The sequence below is a fragment of the Pseudochaenichthys georgianus genome, chromosome 11 (genome assembly GCF_902827115.2).
Source record: "Pseudochaenichthys georgianus chromosome 11, fPseGeo1.2, whole genome shotgun sequence".
Lineage (NCBI taxonomy): Eukaryota > Metazoa > Chordata > Actinopteri > Perciformes > Channichthyidae > Pseudochaenichthys > Pseudochaenichthys georgianus.
The window spans coordinates 7,361,852-7,382,935 of record NC_047513.1 but is presented as its reverse complement, the minus strand read 5'-3'; the positions used below and the strand labels follow the sequence as shown (position 1 = coordinate 7,382,935).

Sequence of the window (21,084 nt, the reverse complement as noted above, 5' to 3'; positions counted from 1 at the left end):
TCTCGCACATGCGCACTGTATATCGGGCAGAGCTGCAGATCGGGTAGTGACAGTGACAACGACACGGAAGAAAACAAAAACCCCTGAAAATATGACATTAATGAGGACTGGAGAAACTGGATTTTAAAGCGTGTTTGATGACACTCTGTGGCACAGGGACTGTTGTTTAAGTATCGCGGACCAGCATACGTAACTGCCGGTGACAACAATCACAACAAACATTTAGCTAACTCAGAGGCTAACAGCTGCAGTGCAGTTCAAGCAGATTGGCGCGTTTCGGATCCAGAGTATTGATTAACTCGTACTGAGCAACACCATGGACTGCAACACGGCGGACGTTCCGAGTCAAGTGGCTCAAGACCCTCCAGGTTGTTAGCCTTACTATTTGTTTGTTTTGTTTATATAACGCTAATTCATATCCAAACGATGTATTGGACTGCGTTGCAGCTAAAAGCTAAAATTAGCTTACAGTATTGAAGTAAAACACTACCACAACTGCTTTTACTACTGTGTATTTTAACAGTGAAGATGGTAGAGTTTCAAACTGACCAATACAATGACATTATTTACCAGGATAGTATTTAAGAGAGTTTGATTAACAGTGTTGAAAGTAGTTAAAGCGGTCTACCGTAGATGGGTACAATGTTATAGTAACATTACTTGTATCTCTCAATTATTTTAAACTGTATCTACTATTACTTAAAATTAAATCTGTAACTACAGGCGACAAACAATCATCCTTATGCTGTAACTTTAATATAGAAAAAAAGGAAATGTGAGCAATGTGTTCGATTGCTGTAGATTAATTTGTATGCACTATAGTGGTCTATATACTAGTGGTACTACTGGTAAAAAGCTGTGGCGGGGAGTTGTTTAAGCACTGTACCTCAGTAAAATGTTATGGTACTTTTCAGAACTTGTCCCCAAAGTGTTTTTAACTGTTCTAATACAACTTTTACTTATATGTCGAAGAAATCCACATTTGTATTACTCAATTGTGGACATGCCTTCTTTTTAGTCTCTAAGTATCTGTTAAAGAGTGTTAAACTTTAAATACATTTCTGAGTCAAATGTTTAGTCACTTCCAATATCTGGAAAATACTTTCTTAAATCAGATAATTTATTTGGTAGAAATGTTTCGTTAAACTTTTATGATCATTTTAATAGACCACATTTGAAATGTTGTTATTGTTATTCATCTCATTGTGTCTCTGATCAGGGAACACCTGCTCTGAAGATGACGTTCCTCTCTCAAAGCTCCAGGCCAAGCCAGACATTGAGGAGAAGCAGTCACATGAAAACACACACAGCTCGAGCATTAAGTCAAAACAGGACACACGTGGTGAGTTCAAAACAATAAAACAGACTGCCAACAATTTGTGATGGTTAAAAGCTAAGGTATTACACGTTGTATGTTAATGTCTTCCCCTGTTTTAGCTTCTGATGACCCCTCAGATGATGAACCTTTGATCAAAAAGAAAAAAGTCTCTGCTCCAGCTGAGGAAGTGGAGGAAAAAGATAACACGTCACCCAAATCAAATGGCACAAGTGACAAGAAAGCAGGTTGTTACATAATCATGTCACTTACAACATTTCAGCTGTCCATAAAGTATGGCTTTAAATCTTTTGATATATCTAAACGTTTCAGATAAGAATACAGATGATGACTCGGATGATGAGCCTCCCATAAGAAAGGCCAAAAAGCCCTCAAAAGCGGCAAAGAAGTCTTCCTCGGTCTCTCCAAAAAAATCAGTTGATTTGAAGAAGAAAGGTAACATACACTCACCAGCCACTTTATTAGGTACACCTTGCTAGTACTGGGTTGGACCCCTTTTTGCCTTCAGCTTCACCTTAATTCTTTGTGGCATAGACTCAACAAGGTGCTGGAAACATTAGCAAAATACTCAGGCAGGCTGTGGCGTTTTAACCATGCCCAAGGGGCCCAAAGTATGCCAAGAAGATATCCCCCACACAGTGGCGGTTCTAGACCAATTTGACTGGGGGGGCCACTGGGGGGCCAGTTATTTTCTGAGGGGGGCACAATAAATGCAGGACGAAAAAGAGAACTAGACAGTATGAAGTAATTGCGCATAAGAAAACAATGCAATACAGTTATTGGTATTTGTTTCAGTACACTTATTTATTTCAGATAGATCTTATAGTTATTACTGTTACATCTCTACTTTACATAAGGGTGTCTGCACAATCTCACATTACAGCAACAAAATCCTGCGGTTTTTGGCAAACCGAGTACCAGAAAATATACATTTAAAAAAAAAAAAAAAAAATGTCATTGTTAGGGGGGCCACAGGGGGGTCAGTGTTAGGGGGGCACTGCCCCCCCCCCCCCCCCCCCCCCCTAGAACCGCCCCTGCCCCCACACCATTACACCTCCACCACCAGCCTGAACCGTTGATAGACGCCAGGATGGATCCATACTTTCATGTTGTTTACACCAAACTCTGACCCTGTGGTCCTAATGTTGCAGTAGAAATCGAGACTCATCAGACCAGGCAACATTTTTCCAATCTTCTATTGTCCAATTTTGTTCAGCCTGTGCAAATTGTAGCCTCAGTTTCCTGTCCGTAGCTGACAGGAGTGGCAACCTGTGTGGTCTTCTGCTGCTGTAGCCCCTCTGCTTCAAGGTTCCACATGTTGTGCGTTCAGAGATGGTCCTCTGCATACCTTGGTTGTAACGAGTGGTTATTTTAGTTACTGTTGCCTTTCTATCATCTTTAACCAGTCTGGCCATTCTCCTCTGACCTCTGGCATCAACAAGGCATTTTTGCCCAGAGAACTGCCGCTCACTGCATATTTTCCCTTTTCAGACCATTCTCTGTAAACCCTTGAGATGGTTGTGCGTGATAATCCCAGTAGATCAGCAGTTTCTGAAATACTCAGACCAGCCGTCTGGCACAACACCCATGCCATGTTCAAAGTCACTTAAATCACCTTTCTCATGCTCTGTTTGAACTTCACCAGGTCGTCTTGACCATGTCTATATGCTTAAATGCATTGAGTTGCTGCCATGTGATTGGCTGATTAGATATATGTATTAACAAGCAGTTGAACAGATGAACCTAATAAAGTCAGTGTGTGTTCTCTACATTGACATGCAACAGAAAGGTGCTGTTCTCTGTAGCAGACACGTAATTGTAACTACCATTATTTACACAGAATCCCTGGATAACGATGATCATGATTCGGATTATGAGCCTCTGAGTAAACCTGGCAAGAAACATTACCCCAAACGTGAGAGAAAGTCACCATCTGGGACTCCTAGAAAAGCGGCCTCAGTCAGATCACAAAGGAACGCAGCAAGGAAAAAGGGTAGGAGTTCAAACTTCTAGTATTTAGAAACTTTACTACTCTATATCTCAATACTTTTTCCCCCCTTTACAAACATATTTTTAAGTATAATACAAACAGGTTAAACTTGACTTGTGCATTGATCAGTAGTCGTCTATAAGCAACATTTTACATGTGCTTTGCTAACCAAACTCAAGTACTTTCACTACATTATCAAACTATGTGTGCATTTAGTAACTGATGAACACAGAGGCTATCTCAAAGAATGCGTGTAGCAATTAAGTCAGTAGTTACTACAGTAACAAAGTAGATTACTAAAATAGAATACATTTGCACTGTGAAACAAAACTTTAAGTCTCAATATGGCATAACTGTGTGAACTAGAGTCATTGTTCTCAGAGTGGTATGCTTATGCATACATGACAAAGCTTCAGTCTCTGTATTTGGGATTAGGCTTGGTGGCACGGCCTGAGCGTGTCCTGTAGACACTGAGGAGTGTCTGACATGTGCTTTGCTAACCAAACTCAAGTACTTTCACTACATATTTTTGATTGCAGGAGTGGTCACTAACCTATTTATAGACTATTGTTTTATGACAATGTTTACTTAAGTTACCTAGTTAAGGAAATATTTTGTTATGGGATATGCCTTGTTTTCAGTCTCGTTAACTATACACACATTTCTGAGTTAATTCTAGAGTTAGCTATAAGTAGTGGAAAATATGTACTTAAATCAGTGGTGACCATTGCATGTATGATATGTGTTATGTGTATTTGTAAAGCGCTTTGAGCATCTGGAAAAGCGCTATAATAAATGTAAGGAATTGTTAATTATTATTATTATATGTATACTCGAAAAAGGGAATTTTGTTGGGTCCAAATATATTGTTGAACTTGTAAATCATTTTGCCAGACCAAAATGTAAATGTTATTACTGTGTTCTTCATCTTGTCTGATCAGAGAATGACAGCTCCTGCTCTGAAGACGACGTTAACTCAAAAAAGGACGAACAAGGTGAGTTAAAAAAAATAATAAGACTGACTGTCAACAGTTTGTAACAGTTCAAAGCGAAGCCGATGCATTCTATAATTGTATTCCTTCCCCTGTTTTAGCTTCTGATGAGCCTTCAGATGACGAGCCTTTGATCAAAAAGAAAAAAGTCTCTGCTCCAGCTGAGGAAGTGGAGGAAAAAGACAACGCATCACTCAAATCAAATGGCACACCTGACAAGAAAGCAGGTTGTTACATAATCATGTCACTTTCAACATTTCAGTCGGTAAAGTATGGCTTTAAATCTTTTGATATATCTAAACGTTTCAGATAAGAATACAGATGATGACTCCGACGATGAGCCTCCCATAAGAAAGGCCAAAAAGCCCTCAAAAGCTGCAAAGAAGCCTTCCTCGGTCTCTCCAAAGAAATCTGTTGTTATTAAGAAGAAAGGTAACATGTGTTCTCTACATTGACATGCGGGCTTTTCTCTGTTGAAGAAACGTATTTGTACTTACCTGCTTTTCTCACCCAGAATCAATGGATGACGATGAGGACTCTGATGAGGACTCTGATGATGAGCCTCCGAGTAAAGCTGGCAAGAAACGTTACCCCCATCGTCAGAGAAAGTCACCATCTAGAAGAGCGGCCCCAATCGTCAGATCAAAAAGGAACGCAGCAAGGAAAGAGGGTACGAGTGAAAATGTGCACGTCAAAAGTAATCAAATGCTTTTACTTGTAATACTTTCACCAAATATTGATATGTTTTGTTTGTTGTAGTTAAATACGATGAGTCTTCCGGTGACAGCTCAGATGATGAACCACTGGCACCAATGAAGAGGAAGTTGACAAAGGCGCCTAAAGACAGCAGCTCCGGTGATGAGGATGTGCCCTTGGTGAATCTGGCTGCCAAGAAGAAGGAACCAGTGAAGAAAAACACCAAGAAGAAAACTGCAGCGCAAGGCAGAGGGTCCACAAAGAGACGAGGTATTGTAGCCGGAATCATGACATGATCAAAACATGATGCTGCTTTGTAGGTGACATTTTAATATCCTTACTTCCGTGGCTGTTGTTTGACAGGATCCTCTGATGAAAGCTCAGAGGAAGAACCCTTGAGTAATCTTTCGGAAAAGAACAAACAAACCAAAAAGGCTTCAACTCCGAAGAGGAACACAAAGTCAAAAAAGACGACCGTGTCAGGTAAAGAGTCCCGCCCAGCCAGTGTTGGCAGTTGGAGTGACAGAAAAGAAAACACTTATCGTAACATCAACAGTGAGATTCCTAACTCTTTGCTTGAAAAACAGATACTCATGAAAACTTTCTTTTTGTGTTACTGTGAGTATTTTAAAGCATTTGTTCTTGTCTTTTATTAATATTAAAATAATTACAACTTTTTTTTATTTGATTTCTAATTGTGTTCTCTCATTCAAAGGCAATACAAAGGGATATACAACACATTGAAAAGACAGGAAAATAAATACAGGAATACAAATTCTTTAAGCATTGTGTATTCTGTAGTATTACAGTATTTTACAATATAGAAAGAATAGATTAAAACAATTATGGATTTCTATTTTCTGTCAATCATTTATGTTTGATTCATATTTTTTTTTAGAGTCGACAAGCGATAGTCCGGACGATAAGCCCCTGATTAATCTGGGGAAAAAGAAGAGCACAGACAGGCAAACAAAAGTCGAACCGAAGGCTTCACCTGCGAAGAAGAAGAGGAATGCCGGTGACAGAAAATAAAAATTGACAATGGAGATAATGTGGTTCCTCTGCAAAAACTTTACTGGATCAACAAATATTTACGTCTGTGATTGATGTGTTTTTATTACTTATTTTTCAGAGTCAAAAAGCGACAGCTCAGACGATGAACCTGTAATTAATCTTGCGAAAAAGAAAACCACAGGCACACAAAGAAAAATCAAACAAAAAGCTTTACGTGCAAAGAGGGAGACGAACACAGGTGACGGTAAAATGCAAATCTTAACACCAACAGTTGAGATAATGAGGTAAACACATTCCTATTATTTTATGTGTTTATGTTTCCAATCATACTTTTCCAGAGTCAACAAGCAGCTCAGATGATGAACCCTTGAGTAATTTGGGGAAAAAGAAAACCGCAAACATACAAACAAGGAAGAAAACGAAGGCTTCACCTGCAAAGAAGAAGAACATAGGTGACAGAAAATCCATATTAAACAACAACTTAGAAAATGGTTTACCGTGAAGCACATACCTATTGTGTTAGGTATTTATGTTTTCAATTGTTATTTTTCAGAGCCGGAGAGCGACAGCTCTTATGGTGGGAAAAAGAAAAGCACAAACAAAAGAAGAAAAAACAAACCGAAGGCTTCACCTGCTAAAAAAAAGAAGAAGATTACAGGTGACCGTAAAAGTAAAAAGCATATCACTACACCAGCAGTGTCGATAATGTGGTTCCTTATGAAAACCCCTTCCCTAGAAACCATTTTTTAAAGGCCCTCTTTCCTGTAGTGTGTTCTATAGGTTTAATGCATGTAAATGGTCTGCAAAGGCTCAAATCCCTCCGTTTCCTCCAGAGAGAGTTTCTCTTCCACCCACTACCCAAACCCCCTTCGATAACATAAAGACATCACTATGTAACACTTACGCTTCCATTAGCTAGCGCTAACACATTGTACAAGATGGGGTAGGGACATCTCCATGCAGTTGTCCAATCACAACAGTATTTTTGTACGTTACAGCATGTAAACACGTCACGGTAGGAGTACTATATACTTTTCAAACTGAAAAGGTGCATAACGGGGCCCCTCTAAGAAGACGTGGTGTTGTGAAGCATTCTCTTATTATCTGTCTTGCACTGACGTTAAAAATAATACTTTTTCAGAGACGTCAGGCGACAGCTCAGATGATGAACCCTTGATTAATGTTGGGAAAAAGAAAACCCCGGACAGACAAACAAAAAACAAAACAAAGGCTTCACCTGCAAAGAAGAAAAAGAACGCAGGTGATTGTAAAATCATACACACAGTGAAAATAATGTGGTCCTAAAAGCAATAGTCCTCACTGGATAAAGAATATTCAAGAATGTGTAGAATTGTAAAGCATCTAATATTCTGTGTCATGCATTTGTTTTATATTTCAGAGTGGACCAGCAGCAGCTCAGATCTCTCCGATGGCAGCTCGGACTATGAGCCCTTAGTTAATCTTGTAAAAATGAAAAGTACAGGCAAACAAACGAAAGCTTCACCAGCAAAGAAAAAGAGGAACACAACTCCCAAAAAGCCAAAAAAGAAGAATGTTTCAGGTAAAAAGTCTTGGCTTTTAAAGATATGTAAACGGAGTTAAAATACATAGCATAACAAAAAGAGTGTAGGACTATTTCTAGAGGCCAGACAATGTGTTCCTAAAAAAAAAACACGAAAATGTAGTATTGTGAAGATTTAATTTTTTTATTTATCAATCTGGGTTTTTTAGTTATTATCCATATTTATGTATAATTCTTTTTCTTCAGCGTCTTCGAGCAACAGTTCCGACGATGAGCCTTTATTCGAAGCAGCTAAACACCCACAAGTGACCAAACTCATGAGAATAATTGTGGAGAGGTGTGATCTGGAAGAAGCCGGAGACATAGGAGGCCTGCACAAAACCAGTCCAGGTACTTATTACATGATCAAGTCATTGTATATGTTACTATAAAACCTGAAAAAAAAGACTAACGTTATTCCTACACTCCAAAACAGAAAAAAAGATTCCTGATGATGAAATGGTTTCGAACATCGACTCACCAGAAGAAGAATAAGCAGATGAAATACTGGTTCTGGTGTTTTTTTGATAGTTTTGTTGTTGAAAGTGGAAATCTGCCAGAGAGATAGCTCCTTAAAGAATCCCAGTGGTATTGTTAAGTTTAAATGTGTGTTTTGTATACAGTACATACATTAGGTGTTGGGAAATGTACTCCCATTTCTTTTTTTAACTTTGGGACCAGATTTAGCAGGTTCCTGAAAAAAATGTGATGTCGTCTTTTATGTTCTTTTACTATTTTTAATATTCTTTGCACTAACTGTGTTCTCTCTGGTTTTAAATGTTTTTGAAGAATATTTTAACACATTGATGTTAGTGATATTTGTGCTTTCATATGAACATTTTACTGTGTTAACAGAGCCAATTGAAAGAAAGAAAATACTGTTCAAAAGCAATTTGTCTTATTCGACAAACCAAAATTGAAACATAGTAGGACATTGTTTTTGTATTAGTTTGTGTGTTTAATCTAGTATACTATATCGTATAGAAGGAAAAAATAAAGTTTTTTTAAAATTTCTACCAAAAGTAAAAGTACTTATTATCCAGATTGGCCAATTTCGGAATGATATATATATATATATGTTTTCATTATAAATATTGATGCATTAATAGGTTTATAATAGCTTGTAAGGTGGAACTATTTATTATTTTATTTACTGCTGGGTAGTTTGTGAATTTTAATCCAGGTGTAACTAAAGTCCTATAAGTGCTGAGTATGTTTATATCATTAATCCATATCTGCAAAATAACTTAAGCAGGTATTAAATAAATGTGGTGGAGTAAAAATACAATACTAGCTGGAATTGTAGTGGGGTAGAATAACAAAGTAGCAGAAACTAGAGATACTCATGTTTGTAAAGGACAAACTTCCTCATAATTGAACTTAAGTACAGTACTTGAGTAACTGTACTTTTACACTACAGGCAATAGGAAAGATGAGGTACAAGTTACCATACAAGCTGTATTATCTATGGTTTAAATAGATATGTATGTCTATAGAATATATCAAGAGAGAGAGCTATGCAATACTACACATAAGACCACAAGGGGTAAAGCACCGGTGGGAGGCAGCTAAATGCTACAGATGCACTTACTGCATCTGAGCCTACTCTACCGGAATGATGAAGAAGAAGCCATCTGCGACTTCCGCTGTAAGAGCCCACAGTCCAGTCCATACCACCAATACAAAAACTGCTGATTTACAATTTAATACAAGACAGCTTGAACCAGAAAAGGGTCGTTTGTATTTCGGCTTGTCACCTGTGTAGTACCACACAGCGAAGTACTGATTTGAGGGATCTTGGGTTAGCTAACCTCTTGTTAGCTAGCATGCTGGTGTATCAACACACCAGACAACTCCTCTCGGATTAATTGTATCTCGTCATGACTGAGTTAAAATGTCGGGAAAAATACACTTTGGATGGAGATAAAGAAGAGAGAGAGAGCCAACATGAACCTGATGTGCAGACGACAAGTAAGTTTGGCGAATTTAACGCTTTGCTAGCTAAAACGGTTAGCTTCCTGTTCAAAAACATCCGGGTAACTTACATTTACATTTGTATACAGTTTGTCGTTAAAGTACCTAACTGTTGCAGCCTGATCTTGTATTAAAGAGCCGGATGAGGTGACCAGTGGCAGAAATGGAGCCGGAAAGCAGCAGAAAGATGAGGGTGAGGTTAAAGAAGAGGAGGCTCAACATAAAGAAGAAGAATCAAAAACACCCAAGTCACCTGTTAAAAGATCCACGGGATCTTCTGCAGGTAAGTTAATGCCCTGCAAACTGATCCATATTAGTGTCAGTCCACTGTGTTTTCCCCACTCTACCAATGCTTCTCTGATCATCTTTTTGTATGGCTGTCACTTCTATACAACGTGTTATTGTACTCAATAAGCCATATAATCAAAATGAGCATAAACCTCTTAATGTTTTGTGACATTTAGGAAGACCTGACTTTAATCATATATTATTGTGTAAAAAAACATGTGTAGGCCTATACTTCCTCTATGTCTGTATCCTGAGTTGCACAGGAAATGCTGATGGACAGATACAACAATCATACCAGCAATTCATACCATTTCACTCGCCTGCATAGGAACACACTAACAACTTGAAGGGCAAAGTGAAAAATAATGCATTAATGCGACCCTTGATTCAGAAATGCTTCACAATGTAAAGTTTTCTTCATCGGCCCATGCTACTACCTTTCACCATCTTTCATGAACATAGGTCAACTAATGTTTCTGTTATCTGCAGACAAACACAAACTGAACTTAACATAACTCTGTGTAGGAGGTTTTGATTAACTACAAAAATAACTTTTATGTGAATCTAGACTAATTGATCTTTTTGTATTGCTCTCACTACCTTGTTTAACCTCGGCAATCTCACAACAGGCTTATAGTACCTTGTTCATGTAAAGTGTGTGCCAATTAATTTGTTCTTATTGTTAATCACAATACAAAATTGTTTGTATCTAATTTAAAGCTTAAGAACAATACTGAACTAGAATTCAGCTAAAAAGAGTTGTAAAATAACTGGAAATAGTACCAAAAAAAAGTAAAAAAAGTTGACTCGCCGTGCTGAGACAATTTGGGATGCACTTGGACCACATCAGGAGTTAAAAGTTATTTTGTTAACATTGTAATGTTGTTTAAGACATAGCCTCAAACACTTTATCAGCAGTTAAAAACAATTTATAGAGAATCCCGAACTCCTGAAAAAAAGAGTTTCTATGAAAATACAGACGTGTCATTATACGAATAAGTATGATGTGATACGTGGTGTGTTCACTGGTATATGTGCTCTGCAGGTTTTTTTCAGCGCCTGGTGAGGGTGTTCTTCGGATATCTGGCAGCAGTTGCCTGTGGCATACTTTATGCAGCGCATCTGTCTGCTTATCATGACAGGAAGTTCTGGTTTTCCACTAGACAGGTGGGTGACTTTGTTTCTCAGGAGTCTGCCTGCATTCATTTCAAGTTCACTGCATCAATTCTGAAATTCACTTACTTGCGTCTCAGGAGCTCGAGCGGGAAATCACCTTCCAGGGAGGCAGCGGGCTCTACTATTACTACTACAAGCAGATGCTGACTGCAACACCTTTCCATAGAGGTACATTTATTCTTATTCTAGAGAGATCTTAAATACGACAACAAAACGACTTACTTACTACCTATAAATGTCACTATGCCCTTGTCAATCAGCTATGTGGTGTATACAGGAAAAAAAGGATCGCTTGTGTATACTAATAATAATAATAATGGGTTCCATTTATAAAGCACATATTTGATTTCAAATCCCGAAGTGCTACAAGTAGTGAGCATGAACAGTATAAATAAACATTACACAACACGGAAGAATTAATAAAAAGCAACAAAAAAGAAAAAAAAAGGGTGATAAAAAGGTCTTTTGAAGAGATGGGTTTTGAGGCCTTACTCACTAATATAGACTAAAAACCATCTTGTGCAATAACCCACGGCCTCAACAGTGCGATGAACACTTTTGCATTTTGCTCTTATTATTAGTAGCTGCTACTTCACTTCACTTTATAATGTTAGTTTTCTTATTTTATTTTGTCTGCGTTGTACCTGTGACGTAACAATGTACATTTCCCTGCTGTGACTAAAGCATGTGCAATGTTCTGCCTTTGCAGGGGTTTACGAGCTGATGATGGATAACAGGACAGTTGCAGGGCAGACCATCAACGCAGTGGTGCGCTTGTCTCTGTACCCAGAGCTCATCACCAGCTTTATATACAGATTCACAGGCAGCGAGGTGAGGGGGGTTTTGTTGTTTCCGATATGCTATGGACTAGACATTGGTGTCATATTTGTTTATCAGATGGAGAGAAGGCAGAAAGGTACTAAATACTGTATTTACTGGCAAACACATTGAAAACTATCATAATGCCTTGATTTTTTATGTAGCGATTGGTTAAGAGCATTTTTATTTTAGCTGGTTTGACTCAGTTTAACAAGTATTACTAGAGACAGTTAAATCATATCAAATCAAATCAAGTTTCATTTATATAGCACATTTATAAGCGATTTTTGGTCGAGCCTAAGTGCTGTACTACATATAATAAAAATAGCCTAGAGTAGAGACACTTTACAGCACATACAACAGCACAGATTGTTCAGAATATCAGTATGAGAAAAATGACACCCTCTGTCCTTAGACCCTCTGTCCTTAGACCCTCACATCGTACAAGGAAAAACTTCCAGAGAAAACCTACAGTTTAAGGGGAAACAATGGGAGAAACCTCAGGGAGAGCAGCAGAGGAGGGATCCCTCTCCCAGGACGGACAGACGTGCAATAGATGCCGTGTGTAAATCGAAGAGATAATACATTTTCCAGCATATAGACCGAATGTTAGGAAATGCATGTGTCTGTAATAAGAAGATGAATCCACGAGGATGTCAGCTACAATCCTGTGGAAGCTATCAGGGAAGCAGCATGACGAGACCCAAGGCAGGACCGCAGAGACAGGTTCAGCCACGACCCGAAGTCCACGACTTAATCCAGAACTCAGGATAGAGGATCCAAGACACAGGACTACAGCAAGAGGATCAGCCTCGACTCCGGATCCCGGCGTAGATATAGATACAAAGCAAGAACAAAGATGTGGCTGGGTTAATCGGAACAAGAGAAGACACAGACACAGACAGAGAGGGGAAAGGTCATTGGATAAAAGTTATTCTTGATAACCCTCTAGAAAGATCTCATGAACTTCCTCACTCAATCTATCAAGACCCGAGCAGTTCTATTAGAAGTCCAAGGTAAAGGCACAGACCGGCGCATATCGCTCATGGAATCCCTCACCATATGAACTCTGACCCCTCAAGTGTACAAGTGAAGAGCTCCTTTTTAGAATAGTATTTCTTCTCTTCTCTGAGAAACAAGGGTAACGAGTTTTTTACCTGTCAGATGCATTGGTTTACCATTGGGAATGACCCTGAGGTGCCATGCTGGGTTGTGTTTGATCTTCTCAGTCTGGTCCATGTCAACACAAGTGGAGCTGCATGGCACAAGAATAAGCATTATTTTATTTAAAGTCACAATAAAAGCCCCAAACTAAACCGACCACTGCCGAGTACAACAGTGATTCTCCATGTAGTTTAAAAAGTCTCATCTGCTGCCATTGCAGTGTACTTTTCACATAATATTGCAACAAATTATTCAGTGCACTTAGTAAGGAAAAGTGGAGGGAAGTCAACTTTTGCTTTGCATTATATGGCAATGAATAACGATCGCACCGAACAGCAACATGGACTTATTTTGTGGTATGGTTCAACTTAATTAGGTTACATCAATAAGCACCGTATCGCCCCGACAGGGTGAGCAGGATCCCTCACGCATAGCTGGAGGTTTTGAACCAATGTCCAAATTGACCAGAATCCCGTATTCAATCCAATGTTTCTGTCTCTGCCTTCAGGAGTTCGTGGAGCCAATTTACTTCTACATCGGAGCCGTGTTTGGGCTGCAGGCGATCTACGTGTCGGCCCTGTTTGTGTGTAGCTGGGTGATGAGCGGCACCTGGGTGGCCGGCATGTTGGCCGTTTCCTGGTATGTGATCAACAGGTAAGAGCAATCATGCGGCCTGCTTTCTCTGCATGCCTCATCTATATTCTGTCAATGTGGCACTTGTTGTTTGGTTAGGGAAGTTTAAGGTTCTATTTGTTTAACTATCGTTTGTGTTTGTTGTTTTGGGCATTGCTAATTTTTCCGAAGTCATTTCACTGCTTCTCATGGTGTTGCTGACCCTTTCTTGGGAGTGGGGAATCGCAGCGCATGTTGTGACATAACAACAGGACATAACCGGTTATTTCTTCCTCAGACCTGACACCACCAAAGTGGACTATGCAATTCCTCTGCGGGACAACTGGGCTCTGCCTTACTTCTCGTGCCAGGTTGCAGCTTTGACTGGATTCCTTACTAACAACATCAGCTCTGCCACCGAGGTGCGCCTCTCGTGAACACAGAAACATACTGTACCATATCCAAGTAAGGTGTATTTCTGCATTCACACACGGTGATGCACTGTATTTCTCTGCAGCTGTTTTGCTATCTTACCATGAGTGCCACCACCTTCACTTTCCTGCTGGTGTGGGAACACAGCCACTACGTGCTCTTCCTCCAAGGCCTCTGTCTTTTTTTCCTCGACGCTTTTGACCTTTTGCCATCACGTAAGGTAAGGGAAGTCAAGAAATCAAGAAAAAGTCCAGCACCTAAAAAACCCAATTTATCTTTTTTCTGAATGAACAAAACATGATTACATATTTATAATTGACCTGTAGAGGTGCTAATATGCTGATTGTGTTACTTTCCATCACCCAGGCAATGTATCCTACTGTTGTCATGCTAAGCTAACCCCCTATAACTGAAATGCCTCCATTGGACACCTTTGTTTACTTCCTGAACATAATGACATCATTATGGAACACACTGGGCTCTGGTTTCAGACAGAGGGTGAAAAGAGGTGCTGCAGCGCAGGCAGTATGAGACAAATAAAGAGCTTCTTGAGCGTTAGAGCACGGAGACATGTCCCAGTAAAGACACTAAATACAAACATGAACTTGAACACAAAAGTTCATATTTAAAAAATAAATAAAAATATGAATGAGCATTATCTTTCCTCTTTAATATTTTACAAGAACAAGTGTGTCTCCTCAAATATAACTTTGTTGTGGCCATAATTATGCTGATTGACACTTTGCCTTTTCCTTTGTTGCTCTTCTCATTGCCTCTCTCTTCTCCTCTCCATATGGGATGTGTAGATGGCAGAGATCCACATGGTGTACGTCAGCGCTTTGCTCCTGGCCTTCTTTTCACAGTTTCAGAACGCAGCCCTCCTCAGCTCGCCGCTGGTCAGCCTCCTGATTGGCACATGGGTTGCCAGGAACTACCAGGTAGAGTTAGCTGCTCCTTCGCATCAGACAAAAGAAAACTGAGAAAGATTTTCTTTTGTATTCGCCAAGCTGCAGTTGAAGCAGGTGAGCAACACCATCTCAATGCTTCGCTCTGCTTTTTGCAGCAAAAGATGAAGACGGGCCCTTTTCTGTCCAGAGTGATGAAGCTCTTCGTATATTTCCACCTAGTCTTTACCACAGGCATCACCTTCAGTTATCTGGTCAAGGTAAAATCAACCACAATATCATGTAACTGATCCATTTCAACTCAAATAGCATTCTTTTTTATACATACTTTTTATTGATTATCTGTGATTGTGTAAAACTGTTGGTTTATCACCATTGTTTATCTTATACAGAAAGTCGTTCAAGGAGACGAGAGTGACTTCTTCTTGAAGTTCCTTGAAGTCAAATTTGGGCTCAACACAACAACGTGAGTCCCAGCTCTTAAATGAAATGTTACAACATAGGCTTACACAGAGCTCCGTCTATCCATATTTAGGTTTGTTTTCTGTCAGTAGAATCGTATCCAATGTAATCTAATTGCAATATTTTCTTTTCCTTCTTTGTCAGTGACTTCATCACCAATTTCCTCCTGTGCCAAGAGAGTTTCCAGGTCCCGGCTCAGGACTTATTTCTGCGCCTGACGCAGGCCTCAGTCCTTCCCTTCTACTTACTGGTGCTCACGGTGTGCCTGCTGTCCACCCTGCAGACCATTTACCGGAGACTCAGGTTAGAGATGTGTACAGAAACTCTGTGCATGGGGCTCATCATGGGCCCCATGCACGGGGCTCATCATGGGCCCCATGCACGGGGCTCATCATGGGCCCCATGCACAGAGCTGCTGATCAAAATGAATACCAGCTACACATTCCTGACCCGCCAGCTCATAGCGTATTCAGGATTATAAAAATGATTTCAACAATAACGTAGCTCGGGTTAGAACCTATCCGTAATCATGACACCCCCACTGCCCATTATTGCTTATTATTTGTGTACTTAAGAGTATGCTATATATTTTTTTCTGTGTACTTTAGTTTGTTTCATTTGTTCGTTTTTTGTGTTTCTTTATTATTTTATTCACAGAATTTCAGAAATGTAAACTGCAACGTGTCATTTGAATGATCTATTAATGAGCTGCACACTAGCAGTAGTTGCATATTACCGGACACTAATTCTACAAATGTCAATGTTTCTGTACAACATTAATAATAGTTTTTCTTTAATACAGTGGGCTGCCGATGAAAACCAACCTCAAACTTGAAGATGGGCGAATAGGAGAGCACCCCGAGGTCATCTATCATGTTTTTCACTCGTTGATTTTTGGAGGCCTGGCTCTGCTGTTTGATGGGTATGTGGATCATTTGGAACATGTTTCTTAAAATACATCATTGTTAAATTGTAATGACACAACAGCACATTGACTGTTTGTCTTTCACTCAGGATGAAATATTTATGGACCCCGTACGTCTGCATGTTCACAGCGTTCGGTGTGTGTTCTCCGGAACTCTGGATGACTGCGTTTAGGTGGCTCAAACTCAAGTCCATCCACCCTGTAGTTCTGGTGAGCGGCCGCTGATATTCACTTTTAACGGCAACCTTTCTTAGTAATAAAAAGTGCATTATTTTGGATTTTCTCCTGCTAAATACCCTCAAAAGGGCGTTTTTAAGTTGCATCAATAACTTGCCACATTGTGTTGCTTCCTTTAAAGTATTATTATAAGTTGTTAATAGTTGCTTATGGCCTCCAGTCTCTCATCCTGAGCACAGCGGTTCCTACCATCATTGGTTTCAGTTTGTGGAGAGAGGTGAGATTTTCAGCTTTTTTAAGCTCTTTATAAGCGTCTTTGAGCATTAGGAAAAGCGCTATAAAAATCCCATGTATTATTATTATTTATGTCAAATATTTAAAGAAGCATACATGGCCTTACACTGCTCTTTCTCCCTTCTGCAGTACTGCCCTCGTGTCCTAGGAGATCTGTCAGAAGTGCAGGAGTTTTACGATCCAGATAAAGTGGAGCTGATCAGCTGGATCAAGTGAGTCCTCATATCTTTCTGTAGTTTTAAATATATCTCTAAAGTCTTTATTGTGGTGGTTAACTTCCTCTTGTTGTCATGCAGGTCACAGGCTCCAGCAGCGGCGGTCTTTGCCGGCAGCCCTCAGCTGTTGGGAACCGTGAAGTTGTGTTCAGGTGCAACCGTGACCAGTTTACCGCTTTATACAGACATCAAGCTGCTGAGGAGGACTGAAGACGTGAGTGAGATGAAATATTTATTCTGAAGGAAAATAAACTAAAGAAGAACATAGATTCAGATGCAGTGGCGTAACTATCGACGTTGCACCGGGGCCCAGAGCCGGCCAGGGGCCCATGCAAAAATAATTTTTTTTTTTTTTAATATATATATATATATATTTTTTTTGGGGCCCCAATGGCATTGACCGGTTCACGCAGTCTTCAAAGTAACCAAGCAACCTAAATGAATTTGTCTGTCCAATGACCTTGCTCCCTCTCATGTCATGTGATACCTTGCGTGACGACCGAACTGTTTAATCAACCTGTACTGTACTATAGCTGCAGCAGCAAGTTCGGCAGCATTATAAAAAATGTAATAGCTTGTATTTATAATGTACAGTAAACCAAAGCACAAGAGCAGCGCTCAAAAGAGAAAGGACAAGAGAGAACAAGGAGATGTAAAGGCTAAACTGACTGAAAATTAGACCGTTTTTTTGGTCATACATCGTCCTCGAAATCGAGCGCTAACGTTAGCAATGTTGGCGTGCAGCGGCAGCCGGAGCCGGAGGCTAACGATAGCTCACCACCATCATTGCCATCTAGCTCCACAAGTGAAGCTGTGTCCGTGGCCGTCGCTGTGCAACCTTCTTCTCCAGCCAGCCAGGAGGAGAGGCTGGATTTGGCTGTGCCCGGCGGTGGTCCAACAGTTCCCCCAAGGGCCCCAACCGATAGGGGACTCTATGGCGCTATTGAGACCCCCGATGCCAAGATCAAAAGCTATATTATAGCAACCGGTCCATTTAGCCCTACCGGCCTATCCCCCAGAGACACACATCAAGGAAACAGGTGTAATCCTCTTCTTAGTTCGCTGTGCCGTTGTCAGGCTGTGGTGGTCTGAGGCCAGGGCAGGCTGTTGTTGATAGCCTACATGTGGCGCTTCTGAGTGGTTGTGTATGTCTGTGCGTGTGTGAGCGCATCAGTGTGCGCTTATGTTTGGGGGGATGGGGGGGGCCCTAAACAATATTTGCACCGGGGCCAATCACAACCTTTAGACTGTTCAGATGAGTTAAGTAACAACCATTGTTTTTCTTGCAGACTTACCAGGTGTATGCAATGAGATCTGCAGAGGACATTTATAAGATTCTGACTTCTCAGAAGGCCAACTATGTGATCATCGAAGAGTCCATTTGTAACGAGCTGAGTGTTAATAAAGGCTGTAGAATCAAAGATCTGCTTGATATTTCCAATGGACACGTGAGTTACAGTATGCACTTATCATTGTACCACCAGCTGCAGATTCCCCTCTGTTTATCTAGTAATGCTGTTGCCATGAGTTGAAGAGAGCAAAACACCAAAATCTGAATTGTCAGGTTTTCATTCTCAGAAACAAAGTGCTATTGTTTTTTCTTTGTGTTGCTCTTGTCCATTACTAAGAGATATTTAAATACTACAATGGTACATTGTACTGTATATCTAGATATCGAATAGACAGACACAGTTTAAGGGAATAGCTTGGAAATGAGCTGGGCGTTAGATATGTATTCATTTATTTTAAGAGGGACAGTGCACATTAATCAACATGTCTGTAAATGTGCCAGTTAGCCAAGAGCTAATTTTCATCTGTCGTCCCTGGACAACGATGATAGAATTGATTCCACTCTCATGACCGATTGTTAAATATATAGCTTCCAATGGTAGACAGTTAGCTTAGCATAACATTTGGAATCCGGGATGAACGGCTAGCCTGACCCTGTCAAACAAGAACAAAATTAGCACATCTAAAGCTAACTAAAATATATATATTTTGTTTATTTTATGCACAAAAAACCCCATATAAACGTAATATTTTGTAGTTGCTACGGGGTTTATATACTGGAATTATTCTTGGCTAGAAGCAGTTATTTCTGTATTACAGCTAAGCAATGTTTTTTCAAATGCTGTGCTAATTCAATTGAAAGGTTTTATTGTCATATGCACAAAGCTACCGTGTAGAAATGGCAATGAAATGCTTCTGACCTGAGCTCCTCCAACAATGCAACATATATAATAAAATACAAAAAGCTAAGCTAAGCTAACTGAAGCTTCATATTTACATTTGAGGCATAGGAGTGTTATCAATCTTCTAACTCTTGGCTTGAAAGTAAATCGGTATGTCACCTGACATGTCACTCTCTTTAAATGCATGTTCAATATGGATACATGTAGTTAATAACAATACAGGAATTATTATAAATACAGCTGGTGTATTAAGAGAGTACTATATGTCATGTTTTTAAGGAAGTCATTAACATCCCATATTATCTTGTGTGATGCAGGTGGTTTATGACAAAGGAGAGGTTTACTCGTTCTCCAAGCACGGAAGATTCTGCCAAGAGATAAAGATGAACTACTCGCCTTACACCAACTACTTCACCCGGGTCTTCTGGAACCGCTCGTACCACGTGTACAAAGTGAACTCTGTCATCTCCTTTCAGTACTGAGTGACAGCAGCTCCACTTCCTGCTGAGGCTCCACTGAGCCTGACTCTGCCCTTCTCCAGTGTTCCTTGTCCAAAACACAAAGGACTCTGGGAAAATGTCTTATCACTGGTACTTTCCACATCCTGGCGATGGTGATGATGATGCAAATTCAGACATACATATTGTCCTGGTTTTGGCCGTCCGCATTGTTAAAATCAACATTAAATGTCCCATTTTAGGATAAAATATGCCATCAATCAAGCCATGTGTTACTGCAATGTATTCAATGAAGGGAGAGTTTCATATGTGAGGAGTGTGCTCACGTTGTACAGAAGCTGAGGGCAGGTGTGCTTGATGAGATTTTGTGATAAAGTAAAAGTGAGCAATGTTAAAGAACATTAGCCCGTGAATATATATTTGCAGCTCGTTAGCAAACCTTAGGATGATGAAAAGGTTGTGATATCACATTTGAAGTGTAAAGCTGCTGCAAAGAAAAGAAAGATGAACAATTGTGGAGAGACAGTTTGTTTTTAATGCGTCTATGTGCTCTGCTTTTCCCGTTTTAAACCCGCTTTCTTTTCAAATCCCCCTCGTTTGATGTGAAATCATATTTTGATTGAACATGCATGGACAGAGGCACAACATGTGTGAACTTTCTTCCAGCCTTCAAGTGAAGTGGATGCTGGTTCTGAAAATACTCATTTCCAACGCGTTGTGTCATCATGCTCTTCATCTGGATGCCTTATTTTGAGATGTATGACCTGACTGACTGTTTACCATCACACTTTAAGTTAAGCCTCAGCCTGACCATTTCACCTCCTCTGGTTCTTACCTAAAGTATTTGGTGGTTATTTCCTCTGGTGCAAGAATGCAATTGTTACCCATGACTGTCCCTCTGCAAACGGCCAAGCAGTAAATAGTAGTTGTTTTTTTGGAGTATGGAAAATAAAGTGTGAGTTGATAAATACAAAGCTGATCTCTACAGTCTGTTGCCCTTTGTTTGGATAGTTTCTATAATTATTTGTATAAGTTAATATGATGGTCCCTTTTCATGCAAATTGGAAGGAATAGGGAATTAAAAAATAACTTTTTATAGAATACAGTTGCACGAAAAAGTGTGAACTCTTTGGAATGACCTGGATTTCTGCATAAGTTGGTCATACAATGTGTTCTGATCTTCGTCTAAGTCACAACAATAGACACACACAGTCTGCTTAAACTAATACCACTCAAACAATGATATGTTTTTATTGAACACACCATGTAAACATTCACAGTGCAGGGTGGAACAAGTATGTGAACCCTAGGCTAAAGACTTCTTCAAGAGCTACTTGGAGTCAGGAGTCAGCCAATCAATGAGACGAGATTGGAGGTGTTGGTTGAAGCTGCCCTGCCCTAT

General features: G+C 39.9%; 2 protein-coding genes across 4 annotated transcripts; both read left to right on the top strand.

The window, feature by feature from the left end:
* On the top strand, positions 1 to 8,603 carry LOC117455244 (nucleolar protein dao-5-like). 3 transcript variants are annotated; one of them, XM_034094666.2, is made up of 19 exons: positions 1 to 368; positions 1,220 to 1,342; positions 1,438 to 1,563; positions 1,649 to 1,771; positions 3,177 to 3,329; positions 4,268 to 4,321; positions 4,420 to 4,545; positions 4,628 to 4,750; positions 4,833 to 4,988; positions 5,078 to 5,284; positions 5,378 to 5,497; positions 5,913 to 6,032; positions 6,147 to 6,272; positions 6,367 to 6,480; positions 6,582 to 6,686; positions 7,170 to 7,289; positions 7,428 to 7,589; positions 7,797 to 7,940; positions 8,026 to 8,603. In XM_034094666.2, the coding sequence occupies exons 1-19, from the start codon at positions 317 to 319 to the stop codon at positions 8,082 to 8,084; spliced, it is 2,313 nt and encodes a 770-aa protein (XP_033950557.1). In that variant the 5' UTR covers positions 1 to 316; the 3' UTR covers positions 8,085 to 8,603. The 3 variants fall into 3 exon arrangements, with proteins under 3 accessions (XP_033950557.1, XP_033950558.1, XP_033950559.1); XM_034094667.2 differs by having other exon boundaries at positions 2 to 368; positions 6,147 to 6,266; XM_034094668.2 differs by lacking the exon at positions 3,177 to 3,329 and having other exon boundaries at positions 2 to 368.
* Positions 8,604 to 9,169: 566 nt separating this feature from the next.
* On the top strand, positions 9,170 to 20,661 carry LOC117454693 (probable C-mannosyltransferase DPY19L4). Its single transcript, XM_034093818.2, has 19 exons — positions 9,170 to 9,560; positions 9,700 to 9,846; positions 10,897 to 11,018; positions 11,105 to 11,195; positions 11,737 to 11,858; positions 13,519 to 13,664; positions 13,921 to 14,044; positions 14,140 to 14,274; positions 14,861 to 14,992; positions 15,118 to 15,219; positions 15,352 to 15,425; positions 15,566 to 15,724; positions 16,224 to 16,343; positions 16,436 to 16,556; positions 16,744 to 16,800; positions 16,947 to 17,029; positions 17,114 to 17,246; positions 18,322 to 18,480; positions 19,542 to 20,661. The coding sequence occupies exons 1-19, from the start codon at positions 9,470 to 9,472 to the stop codon at positions 19,704 to 19,706; spliced, it is 2,283 nt and encodes a 760-aa protein (XP_033949709.1). The 5' UTR covers positions 9,170 to 9,469; the 3' UTR covers positions 19,707 to 20,661.
* The last annotated feature ends 423 nt before the right edge of the window (positions 20,662 to 21,084 follow it).